This window comes from Haemaphysalis longicornis, unplaced genomic scaffold (genome assembly GCF_048455015.1).
Source record: "Haemaphysalis longicornis isolate Haplotype H1 unplaced genomic scaffold, Haemaphysalis longicornis Haplotype H1 scaffold_3, whole genome shotgun sequence".
Lineage (NCBI taxonomy): Eukaryota > Metazoa > Arthropoda > Arachnida > Ixodida > Ixodidae > Haemaphysalis > Haemaphysalis longicornis.
The window spans coordinates 156250494-156275502 of NW_027526335.1; the positions used below are offsets into that span (position 1 = coordinate 156250494).

The following is a 25009-nucleotide window of genomic DNA, read 5'->3' on the forward strand; positions in this document are numbered from 1 at the left end:
CAACTCGGGCAAATTTACCAGGGCGTTGTATGCGCTGCTTTACGACAGTCCGTAGGCACAGGGGGAATAAAACAATGTTTCAGCGGTTGCGCGTAAGCGTACGTCTTACTAACTGCGCGTTTCTGCACGAATGCAGCAATGTAGGCGTTGATTTCAGGGCAAAAGGCAAGCCGCCTTGCCATTTCTCTTCCTTTGTGGATTCCCATTTCTCCATGGGGGATTCGTTCAAAGGTCTGGCTTGTGAATCCTTTGGGGATTAACACTTTACAGTTTCTCAAGAGGACTCATCTCACCTGCGACAGCTGTGAAGAAAACGTCCTCAGCTGTCCCTGTATTCATAGCCCGTATTCCAACTTGTACAGCACACCCTTCAGGTCCTGACCCGTTTCTGCAGCCAGTTGTTTTTTGTATCATCACTGACGAAGGATGATACGATACTTACGGCGTGCACTTCCAAGTCAGCGCTTCAGACGTCAATGGCATAACTTGAGGTTGGCACCCGGGACAACATGTTGGCCATGGTAATAATAATAGAAAGATTAATAGTAATATTAATATTCATCACCAGCCTATCTACGCCCGCTGCAGGGCAAAGGCCTCTCCCATTATTCTCCAATTACCTCGGTCCTGTGCCAACTGTGACCAATTTACCCAGGCAAACTTCTTGATCTCATCTGCCCATCTAACTTTCTGCCGTCCCCTGCAACGCTTGCCTTCTCTAGGGATCCACTCTGTTACCCTTAATGACCAGCGGTTATCTTGCCTTCGCATTACATGCCCTGCCCACGTCCATTTCTTCTACTTAATTTCTACTAATATGTCTTTAACACCAGTTTGCTCTCTGACCCACTCCGCTCTCTTCTTGTCCCTTAATGTTACACCTATCATTTTCCGCTCCATTGCCCGCTGAGTCGTTCTCAATTTAAGTTGAACCCTCTTAGTGAGCCTCCAAGTTTCTGCCCCGTAGGTGAGGACCGGTAAGATGCAGCTGTCATACCCTTTCTTCTTCAGCGACAATGGTAGGCTGCTATTCATCACCTGAGAATGTCTGCCATATGCACCCCACCCCATTCTGATCCTTCTAATTATCTCTGCCTCATGGTTGGGATCTGGGGTCACAACTTGGCCTAAGTAGATATATTCGCTTACCACTTCCAGTGCCTAGCCACCTATCTCAAACTGCTGTGCTGTCCTGAGGTTATTGGTCATTACTTTAGTTTTCTGCATATTAATTTTCAGGCCCACGGTTCTACTCTGTTCGCCCAGTGCGGAAAGCATGCTTTGCAATTCGTCCCCCCGTTACTTAGCAAGGCAACGTCATCAGCAAATCTGAGGTTACTGAGGTATTCTCCATTAACCCTTACTCCCACCTGTTCCCAATCCAACATTCTGAATACTTCTTGTAAGCATGCTGTGAATAACATTGGAGAGATTGTGTCTCCTTGTCTGACACCCTTCCTTATAGGTATTTTACTGCTCTCCCTATGAAGGATGATGGTAGCTGTAGACCCACTGTAGATATCATCTAGTATTCTAACATAATGCTCATCTACCCCCTGGTTCCGTAATGCCTGAATGACTGCTAGGGGTTCGACCGAGTCAAATGCTTTCTCATAATCTACGAAGGCTATATATAGGGGTTCAGTATACTCAGCGCACTTCTCTATCACCTGATTGATCGTGTGAATATGGTCCATTGTGGAATAACCTTTACGGAACCCTGCTTGTTCTTTAGGTTGACTGAAATCTAATGTTGCAGAGATTCGGTTAGGGATTACCTTGGTAAATACCTTGTAGACGACTGACAGTAAGCTGATCGGCCTGTAATTTTTCAAGTCCTTCATGTCGCCTTTCGTTTGGATTAGGATGATTTTCGCGTTCTTCCAAGATTCCGGTACCATTGCGGCCATTAGGCATTGCGTATACAGGTTTGCCAGTTTTTCACGTACAATTTCTCCGCCATCCTTCAAGAGGTCTGGTGTTATCTGATCCTCACCAGGTGCTTTGCCCCCTTTCATTTCTTTCAAAGCCTTCCTTACTTCTTCGGTCGTTACTGGTGGGATGTCTATCTGCTCTGAACTACTGTCTCGTTCGGCATTATCCTGTATGTCCCGGCTACTGTACAGATCCCTATAGGACTCCTCAGCCACTGTGACTATTTTATCCCTATTTGTGATGACATTGCCTTGCTTATCCTTAAGTGCATACATCTGATTTTTCCCCATGCCAAGACATCTCTTCACTGGTTTCAGGCTACCTCCGTTCTTTACAGCGTATTCGATCCTCTCCATATTATACTTCAGTATGTCAGCTGTCTTACGCTTATTGATTAACTTCGAGAGCTCGGCTAGTTCTATTCTGTCAGTTGCGGTAGAGATTCTCATGGTTTGCCGTTTCCTGATTAGATCTTTCGTCTCCTGTGAAAGTTTACCAGTATCCTGTCTAGCCATAGTGCCCCCGACTTCTATTGCACACTCCGTGATGATGCGTGTAAGGTTGTCGCTGGCTTCCTGTTAATAATCAATCAATATTAATATTAATAATAATCAATCAATCAATCAACCTTTGTTAAAGTGCCCAGGAACAGCCGAAGCCTTCGTGCTGGCGCACTGTGAGTAAAAAAAAAACGCCGCCTTGAAATACATCAGCGGCTGACACAAAAACAGCAAGGAAAAAAGGTGGCTGAGTGAAGAACAAGAAACTTGAATACTATAGATAATACAGTCAAAAGTGGTATCGAAATTACATTGCACGACTAACCGAGACTGCAAATTATGATACCATGTGCAGCTTTCCCGCTCAGAGCAGTCCTTTCAACAGTGATTACTCTGCATTTTTTTAGCGAAATGAAAACTTCTTTTGCACAGCTAATATTTGGGGTGCATACTTGCTTTGTGCACAGTTTGAAGTCGCGCACGTTGCGCGACTGGGTTCCTGAGCCATGGGAACTATCCCATAGAAATGCATGGGGAGTTAGATGTGACAGTGAATTACACAAAAAAATATTTATAAACCTGAATATTCTTTTAGCGTTTTAATCTTCACGTTGACGTATAGCTTTATGCCAAATATCATTTTCCTCAAGTGGTTTTTCTTGGTTCCCGAGGGGTTGTAATTTCGAGCGAGAAAGCTGGGTATGATTGCAAAAACACATCGTACAATGAACATGGCAATAGGATGAAGCATCAATTACACAAAAATGTATAAAACAAAGTACAGGAAATATTTGTAACTATTCAAAGAATGTTATAAGTTATAGAAACATTTGTTACTGTGCCCTGCTCGGCCCACTTAAAAATATGTATGAAGAGTTGAATACAGAAGTGTGTCATAGTACATACAAGGATTACGCCCGCAGCACCAACAACTTATATACAAACAAATGAGAACAAACTCTGTGAAAACAACACACACATGAGGAAAATAACTCAAGAACCCGACTATTGTCGAAATGAAGTTAGCGCGCCGGGCCAAAAACCCCCCAAGGGGATGGCAAAAAATATCAAGTTTCCCGGAGTGAAGGTTATATAGGCGTTGCAGTCTATCAAGCGGAGAACATTTGCTAAGTTGTGCAGATGTGTGAAAAGGTTGGTTAAGCCTTGTTGCTTCTTTCGGAACACGAAAACCGATTGCTGCAAGCAGTTCCGGGCATGAAATCGTACCATGAAGTAGTTTGTATAAGAAAAGAAGGTCTGAGCGGCTTCGCCGGTAACTTAAAGAGACAGTTATCGGGAGGGGCTCAGGCGGAATACGATGCATAAATATTGATAAAAATTTGGTCTGCACACGCTCTACACGTTGACAATTATATATTCAGGTTCAATTCCAAATGACAGAGGCATATTCAAGTTTAGGAATACAAAGTGCCATGAAAAGTTTTAGGAGCGAATGAGGCGACTGGAAGTATCCTGGAAACCTGCATACAGCACCAAGCGATCGGAGCGCCCGCCGAGTCAGTTGAGTGACATGAAGCGAGAAAGCTAGCAGTCCGAGGTCTTTGATTTCGTCGACTCTAGAGAGAAAACCTTCATCAATACTATAGCGAAAGAAAATAGAGTTCGTTTTTCGGGTATAAGACATGACCTTTGTTTTCGCCGGATTAAGATTTAGTCTGTTATCTGAGCACCAGTTAGCAAAGGCGATTATATCTTGCTGCAGTGCATTACAGTCATCGATGGACTTAATACGTCTGAATATTTTGATGTCATCAGCATAGAGAAGAAACGAAGACTTTTTAATTGCGACTGACACATCATTCACAAAAATGGAGAACAAGAGAAGGCCCAACACGGAGCCTTGGGGCACACCGCTTGAGGATCTATACATAGAGGACGTCTGCCCAGTAACGCTAACGAAGCTGAACCGATCGCGTAGATAGCTACCCAGCGATGCCACGAGTGGTGTATCAATGCCCGACTGCAAAAGCTTATCAAGCAACAACGCGTGGCAGACAACATCAAATGCTTTGCTCAGGTCACAGTAGACAACGTCCAACTGTCCTCGCTCGGAAAGTACAGTGGAGGCCTGCTCCATGAAGCAGGCAAGATTAGTTGTTGTCGACCTTCCTGACAAAAATCCATGCTGTTTACTTGTAAGAAACTTCTGTACGGAACTTGACAATACCTTGTGCAGCGCTGCCTCAAAAAGCTTGGAGGCAGCACAAAGAGAGAAACTGCTCTGTAGTTCTTTGCATCAGATTTGGTGCCTGATTTAAAAATGGTAGCACTCTAGAAATTTTCCACTTACAAGGAAATGTGTTTGTTTTTAGACAGTGATTGAATATCGCAGTTAAAACAAGAACAATAATTCTGCTGAATGTTTTTAAAATAGCGGAAGGTATTCTGTCAGGGCCACACGCTCAGTGTTGCCACCGCTGGGCGTCAGATATTCACTAAAAAGTCATAAGAAATCCGCCAGATTCCGCTAGATTCTAAAACATATCCGCTAAATTTTCCGCTAGGGCCTATTTTATTAGAAAAACAGTGCAATTTCGTATGATAAATACCTTTATCATTCTTAGAATCTCCCCAAAACTGCGAGAGCTGAAATAACATAAGTCTTCCAAGGAGTCTAACTAGAACACTTGAAGCTTCAGTGCGGCGGTGGTCGTCATTTGTCAACCTCATCACAGATGAGGCTAAAAGTTATAAATGTTCCCACTGATGAAAAAAAGAACTCACAGGTCAACAAAAAACACATCGAGGTCTTCGTCGCCGCTGTCGTCGTCTGATATCATCTCTACAGGAACTTGTTCAGGTACTTGTTCAGGGACCAGAAAGGAGACTTGGTTGCATATACGTTGCAGATGTCCCGATGGCACTAAGAACTGCCGCGGGAAGTTCGTAATCAAAACAACGTTTCTGGTGTCGCTTCAGCCCCGCTCTTACGACGAAGATGGCGTTTCTAGTTTCAGGCTTCATCTTGTTCCGCAGCTTGGATTTTAGTATTTTAAGCTGACTAAACGTCCTCTCTACTTCGGCATTTGAATACGGCAGCACGAGCATCGACATGGCAAATCTGGCCAGCTCGGCGAACAGGTTTTCGCCGCAGGCGTCCTTACAGGAGTGAACTTCACACCAGAACGACTGCGTAGATGATATTTGCCTCCAGTTCAGAAGGGTGATTTTGCTCCACTGGTTTTAAATTTTTTCTTTTGTCTCAGGGGGCACTGCCATTGGCTCCTTCACGACGCACAAAGCGTTTTCGATCGATAAGAGTGATGTTTCCTGGAGAACTGTGATCTTGTAGGGAAGTCGTTGTCTGATTTGATCTACTAGCGTGGTAATAAACCTTATGCAGCTTTCTCGCATCACAGCTTCATCTGCGAGAGAGAACCCGTCGGTCTTCTGAGCTTTCACGTTGTTAACGTACGTCTCAAACACGTAGCCCAGATATGGCTTGGGGTTCAAGTGGTCCTCAAGTCTGCACGTCAGAACGTCAATCTGCTCTGTCGGAATTACGACTTTTTTAACCAAGCTTGAAAGCAAAGTCACAAGGTCTTTCTTACAGGGCGATTTTGAATCGGTGCACTGCGTGAGGTATCCGCCAGAAATCCGCTATGTATGAAAATGGCCCGCCAAAAAATCCACTAGCCGCTATACTAATTTTTTCCCAGTCAGAACAAAATGAAATCCGCCAGATTTAGCGGAAAATCCGCTAAATTGGCATCACTGCACACGCTAGAGACGGTTTTATGCACCTTAGACTCTGAAGCACCAACTGCTCGTCCAATTGTACTAAGCTGTACATTATTTAACATTACGTTTATTTCACTGTCATCCCGCTGGCCATAAGCAGTACCAAACTGCTGCCCAAAATGGCTGGCAACATCACGAACTTCTTCCCCAGATGAATCAACAAGACGGATTTGTTCATGTGAGCTATTTTTAGGGGATCGAATATATTTCCAGAATGTTGCAGGCTGGGAATTAACGCTGCTCTCAACAGAATCTAGATAAGAGCGCTGGTCCCGCTCATTAAGGCTTTTACACGTTTTACGGTAAGAGCGGAAGTCCTCTTTCCATTCATCGAGCCCGATTTTCTTATATTTTCAATGGCAGCGGTCCTTTAACTTAAGGGCGGTATGGATTTTGTTAGAAAACCAAAAGGGGTGTTTGGAACGGCATGGTTAGCACTTAGGTATAAACTGATTCATGCCGCTTTTGGCTATTTTAGTGCACCGCTCGACCTGTTCATCGCAATCATGGAGTTCATGAATTTCCAACCAATCGAACCAAGAAAAAAAGTTATACAAGCCAATGTAATCACCACGGGCATAACAGTAGGGAGCAAATTTATTATTCTTCAGTGTAGCACTGCAACGCTGAATCAAGACGGGAACAGACACTAGAAAAGGAAGATGATGCTTGTCGGGTTTGACAAAAGAGGTGTCAGACAACAATACTCGCGCGCTTTGAATGTCTGAAAAGCAAAGATGTAGGATATTCTGAGAGAAGTTTTTGATATTATTAAGTTGCACCAAGGATGTGGAATCTACGAAGTCTAAAATCATGCTGGATTTTTGCTGTACGTAATAATTGTAGTGTTGATGGGTAAGATGTTTCCATTGTACACCCGGTGCATTCAAGTCGCCCAGAATGATATGCTGGTGATTCGGGTGTGATGAGCAAACTTCTACAGATGTAAGGAGCTTTTTAAATGACGATATAGGAACATCAGGTGGAATGTAAAACGCTCCTAATAAAAGCTTTGCACCACCAGTCAGACGAATGTCCAGCCAGGCAGACTCGTTTTCGCCCTCAAGTTCATGACACCGCATAGATTGAAAAGCGCTATCGACCGCAACTAACACCCCCCTCCCTTTTGTTTCGCCCCAGAAAAGTCCCTATCTTTACGGAAAACTTTGTAATTTTTTGTAAAATAATCGCGAGAGCTAATGTCATCAGAAAGCCAGGTTTCAGAAATAACAATAATCGAAAAATTTGAAAAAAATCGCATTGGAAAAGAATTCATTTGCTTTGGTGCGAAGTCCACGCGCATTCTGATAATAGATGTCCACCCTTTCGCATCTTTTAGTCGTCATTTTGAACATCGGTGGGACAGAACATGTCGGCATGCAGCTTGCCACGGAAGGGTTTGTAAAGACAGCCCTTGGGCCACAAGAAAGGGTCACGCAAACGCTGGAAGGAGACCTCGTTGACAGTCACACAGAAAGAGGAGTACGAGGTATACTTAGTTTTCAGCCGCTGGCAAGCCAGGGGTACGACGTCCACTGTCGACAGGTGCTCCTTCAGTTGTGCTGAGGTGGTGAAAGGGAACAGTTTTGACACAAAGATGTGCCGAGGGCGTTTCGAACGCTGGACCACAGAGATGCGACACGAATCAGCCGCACCCACACACGCCGCACGCCCGTTCATTTTGTTTGTCATGGCCGAGTCGTCCCAATGTTCCTCGGGGGACACAGCAGAGGTTGCCGCTGCTGGGGTCAGCTGCTCCGGCGTTGAAGGCGTTCCGTCTGATTTCGCCACAGCAGCGGCGAACGATTCATGGAGCCCACGCTGCGGGGTAGGTGTCGGCGGCACCCCATCAAGCTCAGGTGTCGGAGGGGAGGCAGGCGGCAGGCGGCCGGCGGAGGTCAGGCGGAGGGGAGGCCGATCGGGATGGAAGGGACCGGCTCAGGGTAGCTGCTCCCTTCGAAGTCTGCGAACTTCCGCCCGCAGCGAAGCAATTACGTCTGCCTGCTGGGCGAAAGCACGTGCATTCTCCCTACCCATGCGGTCGTTGGCCTCTCTCAGCTTGGCGACCTCATCCGTCAAGTAAGAAAGTCCCTCAAGGACGTTGAAAAGCATTTCGCGGAGTTCGGCTCCGTCTCCGCCAAGGTCGGCCGGTCGGATAACGCCGTCCTGTTGCGTACACGGGGAAATGCCCTGGCTCTCCGGCACGGACTCGTCGCTAGGACTATCCGCAGCCTCCGTCACCGAGGACGCGCAGAAATCGCACATAAAGGGCCGCTCACCCGTCTTCAAAGCTTGGAGCTTCGTGTCGGGCAGCTGAATACATTTGGAGAGCTCACGCTTTTTGCACGATGTGCAGCGAAACAACTCCTGTCTGCCGTAAAAAACGGCGGATCACATCTGCACTGGGCGCCATCTTGGATGCTGATAATAATAATAATAATAATAACAATAATAATAATAATATAAAATAATATTAATCAACCTTTATTTTCGGTGCCGAGGAATAACCCAGGGGTTATTGTACTGGAACACCATATACAAACATTAAAAAATCTAAAACCAAGACACCACAACACACAAAACCACATGTATTACAGAAACAATAAAGTAAAAATAGTTACAGAGATCCCAGAAAGCAATACAGCAAAAAAAAGGAAGCCTAGTGTTAGCAGCCATGACACTCGGCCAGCAAAACGTTGAAGGCACGTGAAAAAATGAAAATACAAAAGCGAATACTCAATGAACATGACGGAGATAGATTATACACTTAAAAAAAGGTCTTGCAACAAAATTTCAGGAATTTTCAAAATGGAAAAACGAAGTTCAGCGTTACAAGCACTGACAATCAAACCTACAGAAATTCACGCAACACAAGAACCAGGAAAAGGGAAAAACAAACAATCAAGAACATGATTTGCATAAAATAAATACGGCACATAAACTTGGAATGACATAAAGGCACTTAAGCTACAACAGCTTTTAATTCAATAGAGAACAAGGAAAAAGAGCTCTGGAATATATCAAGAAGATCAGAATATTCGTTACAGGCACATTGTATTCTGCAGATGGACGAGCGTCCACTACCTACAACATCTGTTCTGAAAGTTCGAGATGTTCGGAAAAGTTTGTTCGGCAAGTTGACATTGACAAGTGCAACCAAGTCATTACACAAAATATAACCGTGAAGACGTTTATAAAGAAAGATAATATCAGCTCGCATTCGTCGACACCAAAGGGAAGGAATAGTTTTCAGACAAGACATGCTGCCGTTTGCGTCTTCTTGTACATGACGGAAACGGTGCTTAAAGATAGAATAGGACTTATTTTGAACCCTTTCGATACGGTCACTATTGGATTTGCAAGTTCAATTCCAAACAACAGAACCATATTCGAGAAGAGGTAAGCAGAGAGCCGAATACAACTTTAAAAGGAGGAGGACCTTTAAGCTCTCTATAATACCCGCAAACCGCACCCAGACATCGAAGAGAGCGTCCGGTAATTTGTGTAACGTGGGAAGAGAAAATAAGAGAAGAATCACATACTACTCCCAAGTCCCGAATTTCGGTCACCCTCGGCAGTGCAGTGCTTGCAATTTTATCGAAGTGTTGTTGCTGTTGAGTTTTCCTAGTATATGAGACAACTTTTGTTTTGGGGGGATTCAATAACAATATTAATAATAATAATATACAGCCAATCAATCCATCAATCAATCAATCAATCGTTTATTAACGTGCCCAGGAACAGCCGGGGCCTTTGTGCTGGCGCAAGAAAAAAAAAAGAAATAACAGGCAATGTAAGATGCCCACACCTCACAGGAAATGCAATTAAAGCACAGCGATACTGACACACGCACACAAAAATTACACACAGTCGTACACCAGAATATACATGCACCCACAGAAAACACAAACACACACACACACACACAAAACCAAGTAGAGTGCCTTGCAGTAAGGCATGTGACATTACGCCAGTGGTCGTCATACACAGATAATTTCAAAAATATACATAAATGTAAAGCTTGGTTGCACGGAGACGGAGTGAAGCAAGATAGCTCATATGTAAAAAAAGGAGCATGGAAGGAATGTACATGTAAAAAAAAACAGACATGGAATAAGGGGAATATATAAAAAAGAAAGTCTTGTGTTGTCATCACTTCATGCTCAAGTGACCGCGTGTGAACAGATAATAAAAAAGGTCACTTACATTACAATCTCACACACATGTTTGCGGAACTGTGTCGAGGAATCATTAAATATGTCTAAATACTGGTTGTACTGATTATACGTACACTGGAGGCGAAACAAGGGGCACAAGCCATGCACACAGCTCGGATTAAAAAATGTGTCGTGTCTTCTGTTGGATTTTTGCGGCACATGGAGTGCAACATGTTGCAGCATTTGACCACAAGACAGTGTGCCGTGAATGATTTTGAACAGGAAAAAAAGATCAGCCTTAATACGTCTGGAATATCAGCACTCAAGTATCGGTACAGAGAATGACCAAAAATTGTTATGGCTAGCAAAGCGATGATTGAAGATAGAGATAAACTTTTTCTGGACTCTTTCAATATGCATACAGAGTGTTTTGCATGCGCTATTCTATACCACAGAAGCATACTCGAGCTGCGGACGACAAATAGTCGTTTACAGCTTGAGAAAAGAGCCCGGCTCCTTGAACTCCTTTGATAAGCGACATATAACGCCAAGACATCGGAGGGCCCGCCGAGTGACCTCCCGGATGTGCGGGGAGAAGCTCAATTTACTGTCGAAATTAACACCAAGATCCTTCACCTCCCCAACACGTGGTAGTGCTACACCGTTAATGTTATAGGAGAACAATATACTGTCAGTTTTTCTAGTGTAGGTCATTACCTTAGTTTTTGATGTATTGATAAGGAGTTTGTTGCGTGAGCACCAATCTGAAAAAGACGTGATCGCTCGCTAAAGAGCGGAACGGCTTGCGGTGTTTGAAACAGCCTTAAATATTTTGACATCATCAGCATATAAGAGAAAGTGACAATCATGAATTACTGAGGAAACATCACTTATAAAAATTGAAACAAGAAGTGGCCCCAGAACAGATCCCTGAGGGACACCACTTGTGGCCTCGTAGGAGAGGGAACACTGCCGTTTGCATGCACAAAGCATGACCTATCCGATAAATAATTACATAAAAGGGTTGTGATGCATGGTTGTAAATCGAGTTGACACAGCTTTCTAAATATTATATCATGGCAGACCACATCAAAAGCCTTGCTCAAATCGAAGTAGACGACATCGAGTTGTCCTCTTCCCTGCACAGCTTCCCTGCACAGCAATAATAATAATAACAATAATATTATTATTAATAATACTTTATTTTCAATAGAAAGAGAAACTGTACAGAAGTCAGGCCTACCAAAGCCTCATAGGGCTTGAACGGCAGTTCCTTGCCGAGCTGACAGACATGTTAAATAAAGAAAACAGAAATTGGTAGCTAACTCGCAAACAAACAGAGCACTGTTTACTGGACAGGCAATGAGGTGAACATGCCCAGAATACTGAAAGCACCTATACAATGTAATGCCGTAATACTTTCCTTAGTTTATAATTAGTTTGAAAAGAGAGGTACTTTGGAGGTAGTTGATAAAAGGCATGTGGCACGTAATAAATACGGCTTCTTTTTCCTTACCTCGTGGCGCATCTAGGTAGGATACGGTTCTTTAGGGCGGAGACACGGCGTCGGAATGTACGGCGTTTTTAAACTACTACTCCAGTAATGCTTCAATACAATGACCTGTAGCAATAGCGAGTCGAAGTTTGGTATAGATAACAAGCAAATATATTAATATCCCTGGCAAGGCACAGGTCGAACGCCACATTATGCAGTAGTGAACGCAAAATAGAATCAATTATATTTTTCCATCGTGAGGCACAAAACTCATAAACCGTGACTCCTTAACGAAGCGCACTATAGGGGAAAGCATGAACAACAGTTTTTTTTTTTACTTACACTGGCATCAAATATCTGATATTAAACAGCAGGCATGACACAGCTCGAAGCGTCCGGCAAGCATAGGCGAGGGGCGTATTCCATGATAAATCTTTTTAAAAATGTACGCCAAGATATTTTACGGTACCTGTACAATTTATTGAAGTGCAATTGCATGGGAAAATATCAGATGTTTGTGGAAGGAAAGAGTAAGCAAGATTAAGTTTTTTTAATGAACTGTGAGAACAAATAAAGCGAGTTTTCGAAGTATTAACTGTGATCACATTAGCCGCAAATCAATCCATCGCTTTTGTGGCAGTTGCTTGTAACGGGGACATCGCATCAGAATATTTACAAGCAGCTGGTAAAAGTAGAGTGTCATCTGCGTATTGGAACAAGGAAGTCCTATATGCGAGCATAGATCATTGACGCAGATATAAATAATAAAGTTCTTAACTTAGAGCCTAGTAGAACACTGACTGTGATCGTTGTGAAATCACTATAGGTTCTACCTATCTTAACGTGCTGCCACCTGCCGTGCAAATATTGTTCTAATAGCAATAGAAAAAGACCGTGAAACCCCAGCAACGAAAGTTTGTTTAATGGCAGCCTATGGAATGCTCTTTTTGAATGCCTTACTTACATTTAATAGTAGCGCGCACGCAACCTTATTGTTCTCAAAACTCGAATTCAGCATATCAGGAAATTGTTCAAGAAACACTTGCGCGCACCTACCCCGAATGAACCCATACTGGCTGGATGAAAGGACGCCATTCACCTCCAGAAAACTTGTCATCGTTCGCAACACATGGGTTTCCAACAGTTTACCGATGCATGATAATACAGAAATGGGCCGATAGTTTTCAATTTTGTTGCGCACGCCGGCTTTGAACAGTGGACTCACTACCGCGGCTTTCATAATAATGGGAATGACACTACTGGTAATAACAGAATTGAGTAGAGTTAACAAAATGTGCCTAATGGTAGCAAAATGTCTGCGCAGATCATTGATTGTTTGGTTTCAGACCATAAATAATTGTTCTGAGCTCATCTTCTGGAAGATAAGCCGAATTAAGGATACCTTTTTAGCGGGAGCATGACTGTGCATTTTGTCTAACACTACGGGTAACTTGGGAAAAAAATACTTGTTAAAGTTATCTGTGGAAATTTGCCCGGTTGAATAAACGTGCGTGGACAGAAATCGTCATTATGATTCGCTTTACTGTTGCCTCTCAGACAGTTCAGCAACGACCAGGTTTTCCTGCTCTCAGAACGGGCGTCCGAACATCTTTCTGAAGTTTCTTTTCGCTAAGCCAAGCGCATCAGAGCATTTACTGGATTTTCGGACTGCCTGAGTTTTGATCTTAATTTTACAGCCTTAGGGGCTTGTTTTGGCTGTGCCCAAAGTATGTCTTTTTCTTTTATTGCAGCCAGCATTTCATAAGTCATCCAATTATTGCGCAATTTCCATTGCCAGATAGTTAAAACACGTGTGGCTAGTTGGTTAAAGTCGTAAACAGCGCAGCGAAGTCAGCGTAAATTGTATTGTGGGGTGTGGTAAAAACAAAGTTTTGCCAATCACGTTGTTTGACTAGTTTATCAAAGACCTTTGGGTCTAATAATTAGATTTGTATTCTGCAAGAAGCAGTAGGTGGTGTAGCAGCCTCCATTGTTAACGAACTATAGATAAACTAATGATTGCCTAGCATAGACTCAACAATTACCGACTTTACGCAAAGTCTGTCAACCTGAACGTTTATGTGGAGTATCCATGATGAGACTAAGCGACCACAAACCAGTTCTTCTGGTATTTCGCTTGAAATAGCATTTTGCAGACCGTATTTAGAGAAAGCATCAAGGTAATCGCCTACAAGAGCTATGTTTGGGCGAAGAGTGTTAATGTCAATATCCCCAACCATGCATATCTTGTCTGCATGATCAAGGGACTCTAGCGCACAATCAAGCCTTTCTAAAAACAACCGACCGTTACATCAAGGTTAGCGGTAAGCATATATTAAAACCAAAGATAACTCGGGAGTGCCATGCGCAGGGCAACCACTTCAGCGTGCAAAAACGTAAAACTGCATTTCGACACCAGCCAGTTACCTTTTATAAATACTGCCACGTGCCCTCTAACAATAGGTTGAGTGTGAGAGAACGACTAGAAACCGGGCATGATATACTTTGGTGGAAGAAACGAAGGCACATATATTGCCATAAGGACAAGAACATAAAAAAATGAAGAATATGGAGATGTTAGAGCCAAAAAATGATACCACTGCTTGTGAACACTACGAATATTGACGTGTGCTAGTCGAAAAGGTTGACCGTTTTTAATTTAAAAAGTGTATGCGCTTCCCCAAAGGAAGAAAACGCGACAGCATCAGCGTGCTCCACACTTAAACAATCCTTTCCAGATCCGATTGATTGCGATACGAAGAGCTGGCGCTCCCTCCGATTTCCTCGCCAGCAATTTGCAATGTCTTGTCCACGCGAACTTATAGTTGGGCTCTTTTTCTCGGGCACGGGCCAACCAATACAAGTTCCTGTTCATGCGGGTCAAATTCTCGTCGAATTAGAGGCGAGGAAAGGAGCCTTCCTGCCGCAGTGCAGTGACACCTTTTTTAGCGCTCAACTATTTCTGCTCAGCGGAGACACTTCGCATCTGGACAACGATGGGCGCGACACTGTCATCACGACTGGGCAAGCGCTAGACGGCATTAATAACGTCGGGAGTGAAGTCTCCAATTAGAAGCCTGCTAGCCATGTCTCCCAAGGACACTAGATCCTCGTCAGCCTTGTAAAGTTAACCACGGATTTTAAAGTTGCACGCGCTGCTGTATTCTTCCAACTCATTGATTCGCGCGCCTGTTCAGCATGTCCTGCCACATTGCTGGAAATTGCTACTACTTGCGGTTGCAGTTTAGATATTCGAGCATGATTAGCCGTAACTGTAGAATGTACAGAGTCGTATTTACTTAAGAGGTGTTGAGCAAACTTCTGAACTTCACCTGAAGATTCAGCCAGCTTTCCCCCAAATATCTCTGACCGTCAACAGCTCTCAAAGCTTCGCCGTGAGAGCATCCACGGTGTTCTTCAAAGCATCTAATTTTTCATGAAGTGCAGAGAGCATGACTCAAGAAGGATCAGCCGATTTGGAAGCGGCCGTTCCCAGTCTTTCTGTCTGCGTTTTGCATGCCTGACATCCACAAGCCCCACGCTTTGCTGACGACATCTTTGCAAATTAGGTATCAGTATTATTTGAACAGTTCTTTCCAATATGGTAGCAATCAGTAGAGGTAGCGCAGGTCAAGTATTTGCCATTTGTTGCAACGTTTCCGAACAGGCATCGCAGAGAGTGAAAATTTATGGGAAGTCAGCGGCAAAGGCAAAAGAAAAAAAAGATAAATCAAGTTGCTCGTCTAACTTACCCGCAGGACAAAAGCGCGACAGATTGAGCACAGGTAGAGGTTTGCCACTGACTGCAAGGTTCCCAGGTGGTGGCAGGGCTCAAGTGGCAGGCGATGGACCCCAAGCCGTCAGCAGATTGACGTCATGCTGCCCGGGCGCGGGGGGATGGTGAAGACCTCGGCCTGTCCTGGCGCGCGCATGCGCTAGCTCGCGCGCGCGTCCAGACAATCAGCGGTGCGACCAGAATGGTGACAACACGTGCACCCTCCTGTCATGGCGACCGCAGGGCGTTCGTTTAGTCGAAACCGAAACTGACACAAGAAAACGACGCCGTGAATGAATATTTACGCTGTGATCAACCGTCTAACCTGCCATTCTATGATTTGTTGGCTAATGGGCTGCCATAGCAGCAAAAAAACGTAACATCAAAATTTCGTGTCTGCAATTCTTAAGACGTGCCTGAATTCTGTACGAAAGTGCATGCTTTGTGATTTGTTCGTGGGTGTAGCCTATGAACATTTTAAAGATTAGAATCGGGTACACAATTTATTCAATTCTAACCCTTGCTAATCAGGCGGTTGTAGGCCACAAACAGAACAATGAACGAATTTCAGGTGTACCAATAATACTACTAATTTACAGAATGCAATCTCTTTTATGGAGAACCGAGAGTATTATGGAGACGCAATTAGCGACGGTCGTGTTGTAGGCGCATATGGATTTTGATTTCATTGTTTATTCTCATTATGCGGTGTTCGATGGCTTAAAAAGGTGCTCTTCTGCACGGTCGGAATAAATTTTTCAAGGTTAGTATTACCACATAGTGGTTTCGCGAAAGCCCCACACCACGGGTAATAAATCTAGAACTTATATGGCGTAATCAGTTTTCAATTTTCAATGAACAGTTTCTCTAAAATGGTGAATTAGTCGATAATGTGCCCTCAAATGCAATGCCAGCTGCGGCTGAATTTACTTCAAGATTGCGCTATGGCTGCAATTATTTGTTTCATACGGCGCCTAACAAGAGTTAAAGTACCAGGTGCACTTGTAAACGGTCCTTATTACGAAATGGTTGAAAAAGTCGGCAATACAACATTGCGACTCACTTTAGGAGATCCTTTTATTCGTGGAACGCAGTGTGTGGCTTTTTACCCCACCGAAAGTTTTCCTTCCTCTCTTCATTGTGGTTACACAGAAGTTAATTGATGACGCGTCAATAGAGAACAGGGAGATAGCAGGTTACTCTTGCTGTACTACTGTGAGCAATATGAAAGGGAACACAAGAACGCGTGGCAAACAGCCTCGAAACAGACTCGGAGCGATACGCCGATGGCGCAGTGAAAACCAAAGTGGGAAAGGAGGGCGCTCCTCCTCTAACTTTTGGCACTCCCACCAGGCTGGGATTTCTACAAAGCAGCCGCTTGCGTCATCTCGCCGATAATATGGTATCGTCCGACAGCAGATAAGACGCCCTGTGGGCATGGGAACAGTTGTTAGAACAGTGTCCGCCTTTCCACTTCGTTTCAGACGGCGGCAGCTGCGTATCACGCGTAGCTGGGTCGGAAGGTATTATCTATGCGTTCCTGTGTTCCCTTTCATATTGATGAGCAATAAACCAGAAGCTTAATCTTGGAGGAACCATGTAAACGACGATTTAATGCAAATCATGATACCGATTGTTCTATACATTGCTTTTTTCCTACACATAGGCCACTGTGATGTTTACAATCCCGCCCCGATTCCACGCAATCGTCCGCGAGATGCGTCGTACAGGGCGGAGCCTACCTTCCGTGAGGCATATAGGGATTGGTGGATCTGTGCTCACAAAATGGCTCTCAAACGCCGCCCGCTCAACGTTTGGAGGCCTGCAAACCCTGTCCAACATCTTGTGCATGACGGAAGCGTGTTTCCTGGTTTCTTCCCAACCGCGAATGCGCGGAAATTGCGACAGTGGCAGTGACGTTGGATTTCCGGCAGCAACGGTCAAAGTTAAGGTAAGCTTTATTCACGATTTCAAGGAGAAAATTATTTTATATTTAAAATCGAGCTTTTCTAGCCCCAGCGGATTTCTTCGCGCCGATTTTGATGAGTAACCTTAAAGGGACCCTGCAACAGGTTTTTCAACTTCTTTCGAAATCCTAAATGGTTGCAGAAGGCAGTCCACCAACAAATCCAGTGCTTAGATTAGGGGGTCACAAAGTACCTACTGCTCAATTCCCATAAAATATCCTAGAAACTAGATGGTACGTTTTCTCTCTTTCCCGCTCTTTGCGTTATTCTACCGCTAGAATTCCGTCATTACATCGGTCTAGCGGTTATTAAACGACTTTCTCTCAGTTCGAGCAAAGAACGCATTCGATAGCCAGTTCAAAAATAAAACCACAAAAACAAAGCACAAACGGAAGGCGCACCTCCGGCAACAAGGATATAAGCGGAGTGGTGCTCAGTGCTGGCTATACGTTTCGCACTGCTTCCTGACGCGAAGGAAAGAGTGAGAGCGTTTATCAAAAGTGTTGCAGAGAACATTTAAGAGCCCCGTAACGTAGAAATGCCGGCGTAGTCATGGGCATCAACATTTAGCGAACTATACTGTAGCGTTTGCTAGCAGCCCACGCTAAAGCCCCTATAATTGAATGGCCTTGCCACATCAGTTGCCGTGTGGCCAGAGCGGTATGTTCACCCGCTGCGCGCGCCGCTAGGAAGTGTGAGTACGGGAGTACTGCAGTGTTTTGCGTACTTGCACGCTGGATCCTTATTCACGAATGGTCGTAAGCTGCCGAATACCAGTGCCCAAAAAACAAACTACAGAACTTACTCACGGGAGTACTGCAGTGTTTTGCGTACTTGCACGCTGGATCCTTATTCACGAATGGTCGTAAGCTGCCGAATACCAGTGCCCAAAAAACAAACTACAGAACTTACTCAGCGTCGAGTACGATAACGACGTCGCGTTCTGCACAGAAGGACGAAGTTCAGGCGTCCTGCACTGTTTGGTAGTCCTTTGGTTGGACTGATTTATTGAAGCTCTTTCCAGTTCAACCGTCCTGTATGTCTTGTGGTACCGGGGTTCTTGCACCCGGCCGCGGTTCCCCAGAAGGACACTGAGCCCCCTCCATCACACCTTTACTTGGAGTCCCGCTCCGCCAAGGTCCACTGCTCAGCCGATCCGGCTGCACACACGTAGGCCAGCCGAGTCCGCCATGTTCCATCCCCGCTCCTCTCGCGCCACCTCCTCATCTCCAGCCGGCACATGTCCATCCCGTGGGATTGTCCCCCGCCACTATTGCCGGATTACCACACTCTCCCCCCTCCGAAGAAAAGGCCGACGCTGGCTGCCCTCGGCTGCAGTCGTCGGCACTCTCGAGGGACTCCCACGGCTCAGCCCGGATGGCAGTAGACCGGTGCCACAGGTGGCCTCCTAAGACCCGGGGGTCCTTGCAGAAGGTCCAAACGTGGCAAGGTCCTGTCCGCGGGCCTTGCTCCGCGGGTCGCGTCGGCACTCTCGAGGGACTCCCACGGCTCAGCCCGGATGGCAGTAGACCGGTGCCACAGGTGGCCTCCTAAGACCCGGGGGTCCTTGCAGAAGGTCCAAACGTGGCAAGGTCCTGTCCGCGGGCCTTGCTCTGCGGGGGTGGTGCCCGGCGCAGTCGTCAGCAGCTGTCCGCCTCGAGCTCCTGCTTCATCTTGGCGAACTCCTCCTTGGTCATGGAGCCCTCGCCCTCGCCGAGCTTCTAGAGCTTCTCCCGCGAGGCGTCGAAGTCCGGCCGCGGAGGGGCCGGGGGAATGATCATCCCGGCGTAGTCCTCGCTCTCCTCCAGGGCGTCATGGAGCCAGATGAACTCCTCGTGCTGCCGAAGCACAGAGAACTCCGGCTTCTGGAAGTCCGACAGCGTCGTCTTGGTGTGGACAGTGAACTTGACCTTGTCCCTCTCGCTGAGGGCATCCGAGATGTCCGCCACCAGAGACTGGTCCGCCAGGTCGATCGTGTCTGACCGCATCTTCAGCGAGCTGTCGGTCACATTTGCCGCGGAACACCAAAACAAGGAAGAAGACCACAATGCCCTTCCTAGGAACCACGGCCGGCCCCACGTTCAGGGCGCCAAATGTGGTACCGGGGTTCTTGCACCCGGCCGCGGTTCCCCAGAAGGACACTGAGCCCCCTCGATCACACCTTTACTTGGAGTCCCGCTCCGCCAAGGTCCACTGCTCAGCCGATCCGGCTGCACACACGTAGCCCAGCCGAGTCCGCCATGTTCCATCCCCGCTCCTCTCGCGCCACCTCCTCATCCTCAGCCGGCACATGTCCATCCCGTGGGATTGTCCCCCGCCACTATTGCCGGATTACCACAGTCTTTTCAGAACAATGCTATGAAATTTAACCATGAGCATTCATTGGATACCCTCTAGGAATCCACTGGCCCTCCTGGCAGGGCCTTTACAACTTAACTGCATTCAACGCAAAGGCAAACTTACGGGTACTGGTGGTATAACTAAAATAAAGGTCATAAGGTACCACCCCCGAATTTTAAGTATATGTGCAGTGTGGAATACATGTTAGAAAAGCTAAAGGGAAACGCTCAAAAACTGAATTTGAAGAGGGGCGATTTGAAGCATGTAAACAGACTAAAAAAAACTGTCTCACGGAGCCGGCTTGAGTGGAGCCACAATGTGTTTAACACCCACAAATCAGTGAATCCGGTCCGGTAAAGGACTAATTTAGAAAAAAAGAGGAGATAATGTGTCGTTGCTTCTGTCCGGATATGCAGGGCTGCTGTTGTAATAGTAGCCGTTGTAGCACTGGCTAACCATTTCTGCTAGTTACTAAGAAATGCCGCTGTGCAGCTTGGGCAGCTAAATTTATACCGCCAATTTATTGTACTCTGTGTGCTCAGACATTTTCCTTCACTTCTGTGATATGCTTCTACTTATTAGTTGAAGCTTCTAAAACTAAATCATAGTACAATATTGGCTTGGTTTATTTAACATAGCACCTAAGGTCATTCACGGCACAAGTACTTAGTTCCGTGATAATTATCCTGCGGATTACCTGTACACGCCTCTTAGGATTTACGGCGTATTGTATTTCTTTTCTTGCTACTACTATTTTCCTGATACAGCAGAAAAAAAGGTTTCTACGGAAAGGAAAACTTCATCTTCGATACAAAAGAGTGTGGTAGAGTATACATTCATGAACGCGGAGAAAAGGTTGACCGAAGGGAATCCAGTTTCCCCAGAAAAGCTCTGGAGCAGCCGTAATAATGTTAGGAGAATCACTTGAAAACGTAGCGAAAAGAAGCTGGGAGCTTTGGGCTTAACCTCCAGTTGCAAAGGAAACTGCGCGGGAAACACATCCTCCGCGGGCTCCTTCATTGTCGACATTTTGTAAATAGTGTAAATACATCGCCTTCCATGGTTTGTTTTCTGTGCCGTACCGCAACGTCGAAATACGGAAAGAAATTTGCGCCTAACTATTTGTCTTTTTATTCAAACGACCTTATTATTTTCCTCTCCATTAGGTGCTATTAGTAGAAATAACAACCAACCGTTGTACCTCTTTTTAAGAATATGGAGAAAGACAACCCAAGTTTTAACTGGTTAAAGGGGACCTCTTTAGAAGGTGATAAGTATCGTAAACGTGTTAAGCGCAATAAATTAGACTAAACACGAAGGAGAACGACGGCGGTCCTGGTCGTCGTCCTTCCTCCTTGCTCTAATGTGTTGGGCTTTACACGCCTACGCTGCAAAATATGGTGACAGTTGTGAATGGCTATTTTTTGCATTGGGAGAACTGTTAAAAGTAATAGTTTTTTTTCCAGTGCTCGTCCGTCACCCTGAGAGTGGGGCCTTACTCTATCACTAGTTGTTCGTCGCTATTACCACAGCGAACCTAAACGTTTTCTACTTCATTAGGTTGTCAACACCAAAACTCACGAGAAGCTAGGCCCCAACCAGATTGGAGAGATCTGCTTCCAAAGCGCTGCAATGGTGAAAGGGTACCACAACAGACCCAAAGAGACGGCTGATCTCTTCGATAAAGAAGGCTGGATGAAATCAGGTATTAGATCCAACAAGAGCACAATTGCACAAAAAAAGTGCAACGGTTTTACGCAACGCAGTTTTGCTTGTTTTGTAGTTTGCACAACATTGGAAGATGAAGATTCAGTTTGGATCGAAAATTGTCTTCACTGTTACGATAGTCACCCAGACACACCGTTATCTCGAGTGAACTTAGTACATGCTCGACTGGCCCTGTAAGGCATGAATCCTGCACTGTTAGGGCTTGGCATGCTCTGTGATATTTTTTATATCTGCGAACAAGTTCCCACCCCACTCTAATTAAGTGCTTGCCTTCCGTACGTTACAACAAAAGAACTGTGACATAAAAATGCGCTCTTTAGCAAAACAGTTGCAGCAAGGACATTCTATAGCAAACGCAATATTTCGGGATGTTACGGGTGAGGAAACCCACAGATTTCCATTACCATAAGGGTAATTGTGATGAGTCTGTCGTAAAGTCGGCACACAGAGCTCATGTTTGAGAATACGGTTTTTTGTTTCACTCACGACTGTTTCACTAGGCTACGAAGGTCGCAGTTGAGGTGGGAAACTGATTTAGATGGACCAAATCGGTATTTAAAACTTTCGAGAAAGTGAAAATCAACACGCACGCATTTCCGATCACCTCATTACCGTGAAAGGTTGTAAATACCCAAGGTTTCAGACAGGTGTGGGTAATTTCTTTGTTGCTCTTTTTTCCCTGAATTAAAATTTGTATTTATGCAACACAATAGCACATCAAATATTATCAGTATGGGCCTCGTGCGCTTCTATGGTGGCGCCACTGATATGCTGTGTTCAGCGCCTTCTTGCGGGCAACGGAGGCATTATTTCTGAAGTTCGTGAGCAAACGACGTCCGGTGGATAGTATTCCGCGCAGTACGATTATTAGAAGAGAAAGAAGAAATTACCGCTATTCTGTAACCATGCGATGCAAACAGCCAAATGGTACTTTAATAAATAGAATATGGTTCGCAAAGGCGACAGGAAAGCGATGCATCACACAAAAAACAGTTCTAAACAAGCGCGGGTTTGTCTCCGCTCCGCGCAGCCGAGACAATCCCTGTCATTTCGCAACTGCTTCCACTGAACACCAGCAGCGCCGCCCAAATAAAAGATAAAATTAAAACGACGGAAGCCCGCGATGTTACCAAGAGAACGAGAGGAGTGCAGGAGCACGGCCCCTCGATCAAGCGCACCTTGCGTGCGCTTGATCGAGGGGCCGTGGCAGGAGTGTGCGTCTGTGTGTGTATCGCCTCCCGGAAGCGATAATGTATGTGTGAGGGAGGGTGTGACCGCTCCACGAGTGAAAAATGGTTTGTGGTGCCGCCGGCCCCCGAAGAGCATGAAATAACGGCATAACGTCCCAACGACGCCAGCAACGCCTTGGTTGCTGTGGTCGCTTTGGTGGATTTGTTTTATTAGATCAGTACGGCTGGGTTAGAACTGCTGGCATAACCAAGCAGTTGGCGGACAGCTTATTGTGGGGAGAAGACCGACTACGCGACTTCATGGTGCTTGCAGAAGCGAATTTCTCCCGTGTATACACTCCACTGTGCCTTGTACATGTCAGGAAGTGATTTGATGAGTTGTGTGTGCGAAATTGCGGCGAAGGTTTGTGTGTATATTGCGACACCATGGATAAGCGGCTTCAAGAACCCGAAGATTCAGGTTTGTAGATGCAGGTATTTGAAAATGCCAACTGCTTGAGTAAACTCTTCCTCAAACTGCTGAAACTACGATGAGTTCGTTGGATGGGCTTATGAAAATATCGCAATACTTTTTGAAGTGCTTTCATAGGTTTATAAATGCGTACTTAATATGCGAATACCTTTGGACGTAGATGCGCGAGACGAGGCTTTCATGAAAGCATCTGAATGTTTATTTACCTTGTTTATCGCTCGACATAGACGCGGGCACAGATATAGTAGATCGAACAACAGGAGCTTTAATTGTGCACGAATGATTCCTGTCGCATTCGGAGTGCCCTTGATAAAATAAGACCATTTTGAATAATGGAGATTGTTTCAAAGCTGACAGCGTTGTACGTGATGATTGTGTGACTACGCTGGCATGACTACATGCCAGCGTGAATAGTTGTGCTGGTGCAAGTTATCTTTGTCAGCAAGAATATTTTGCGCAACAAGCCCAACTTGAACTCGCTTTTCAAACGCAAACTACAAGTTGTACATGTTTGAGATATTTGAGAGTCCTTTCAATGAAAGTGTAGATGCGAGTCTCCGAATTGTGCTGGTGTGTGTCCATCTGTTTACGGTTTTTTCGCAGTGTAGCGTGAATATTTACGTTTCTGTTTTCATTTTAAAGCTTCATATTTTGCTGGTATGACTACCTACAATTCAAGCATGCATATCCGTGGGTTGTTCCATGTATTTTCTCATGTGTGCACAGGTGCGCGCACACCAAAGGCTATTTGAGGCGCTACAAAAATATGCCCTGGATACACGGCATTTTTTTTTGCAGCGGTCTTACGCGAAGTAGCGTGCACATACGGAAATGCATTTATGGATCTGTTCTTTTTATTTCTTTTCGGCTACTATGTGCTTCGTGAACGTCGGCGTCGCAGGCAGCTGATTCGTGTACTGTCGTCTGCTTTTATTGGAGAAGAGGCGCTCTCTAAATTATTTCGGCTTGTATTCCCGCACAACTCGCCAGCGTAATATTTCTATTATTATAGCAACTGTGAATTAAAAAAAAACGTGGTAATTGTTGTATACTTATTTTGCGGTTGTTGTTTAAATTAAGCCGCGTAGCGAACTGCTGTATATGTTTATTTTGTTCTTCAGAAAAAATTCCGCCGCCGCTCCCAGGTGGCCCACATGTTTATTTGAAACTGCAGTGCACGAGGCCCATATCTACGTTTCAAAGGATGTAATCTTGGGCGCTATTATACCATTATGCATTCGTTGGAACCATGGCAGTCGCGTGGGCGAATGTTCTTCAGTAAATATTTAGGTGGACACAAAGCTTCTTACTGAAACATTCGTGAATGCCCTAGATAGTTCAATGGAAAAATAGGAAGGGGTGACTGTGATGTAACGCTGTTTTTTCAAGACTGATGGCATCAGTCAAATATAACTAGTTGGCTTGGCAAAATGTCTTCCAGAAGACAGCACATCAAAGTCCGCGCTGGGGCAATTCTTACTGGGCCACATTTAGGCGATACCTATGCTGTCTCTATAGTGCAGTAATTATGTGTCAAGTTCGTCTCAGGATAACGGTGTACAGTTTGGTCATGGATCTTTGGTCTCCTGCAAACTTAGCCCGTTACCACACAAAGAGAAAGAGGTTTGCAGGCGAGCATGAATGGGGCTTCTTGTGTAAAGGAAAGTGCACCATTTACAGAGCAAGTC

The 25009-nt window shown here is 45.1% G+C and overlaps 1 protein-coding gene across 1 annotated transcript in view; it reads left to right on the top strand.

Annotated features, from left to right (window-relative positions):
• LOC144175493 (uncharacterized) overlaps positions 1–25009 on the top strand; it is a 79255-nt gene that overhangs the window by 44241 nt on the left and 10005 nt on the right. Inside the window, exons 6-7 of the mRNA XM_077704574.1 lie at positions 17291–17575; positions 21492–21636. Coding sequence (XP_077560700.1) covers positions 17291–17575; positions 21492–21636 — 430 coding nt within the window. The remainder of the gene's footprint in view (positions 1–17290; positions 17576–21491; positions 21637–25009) is intronic.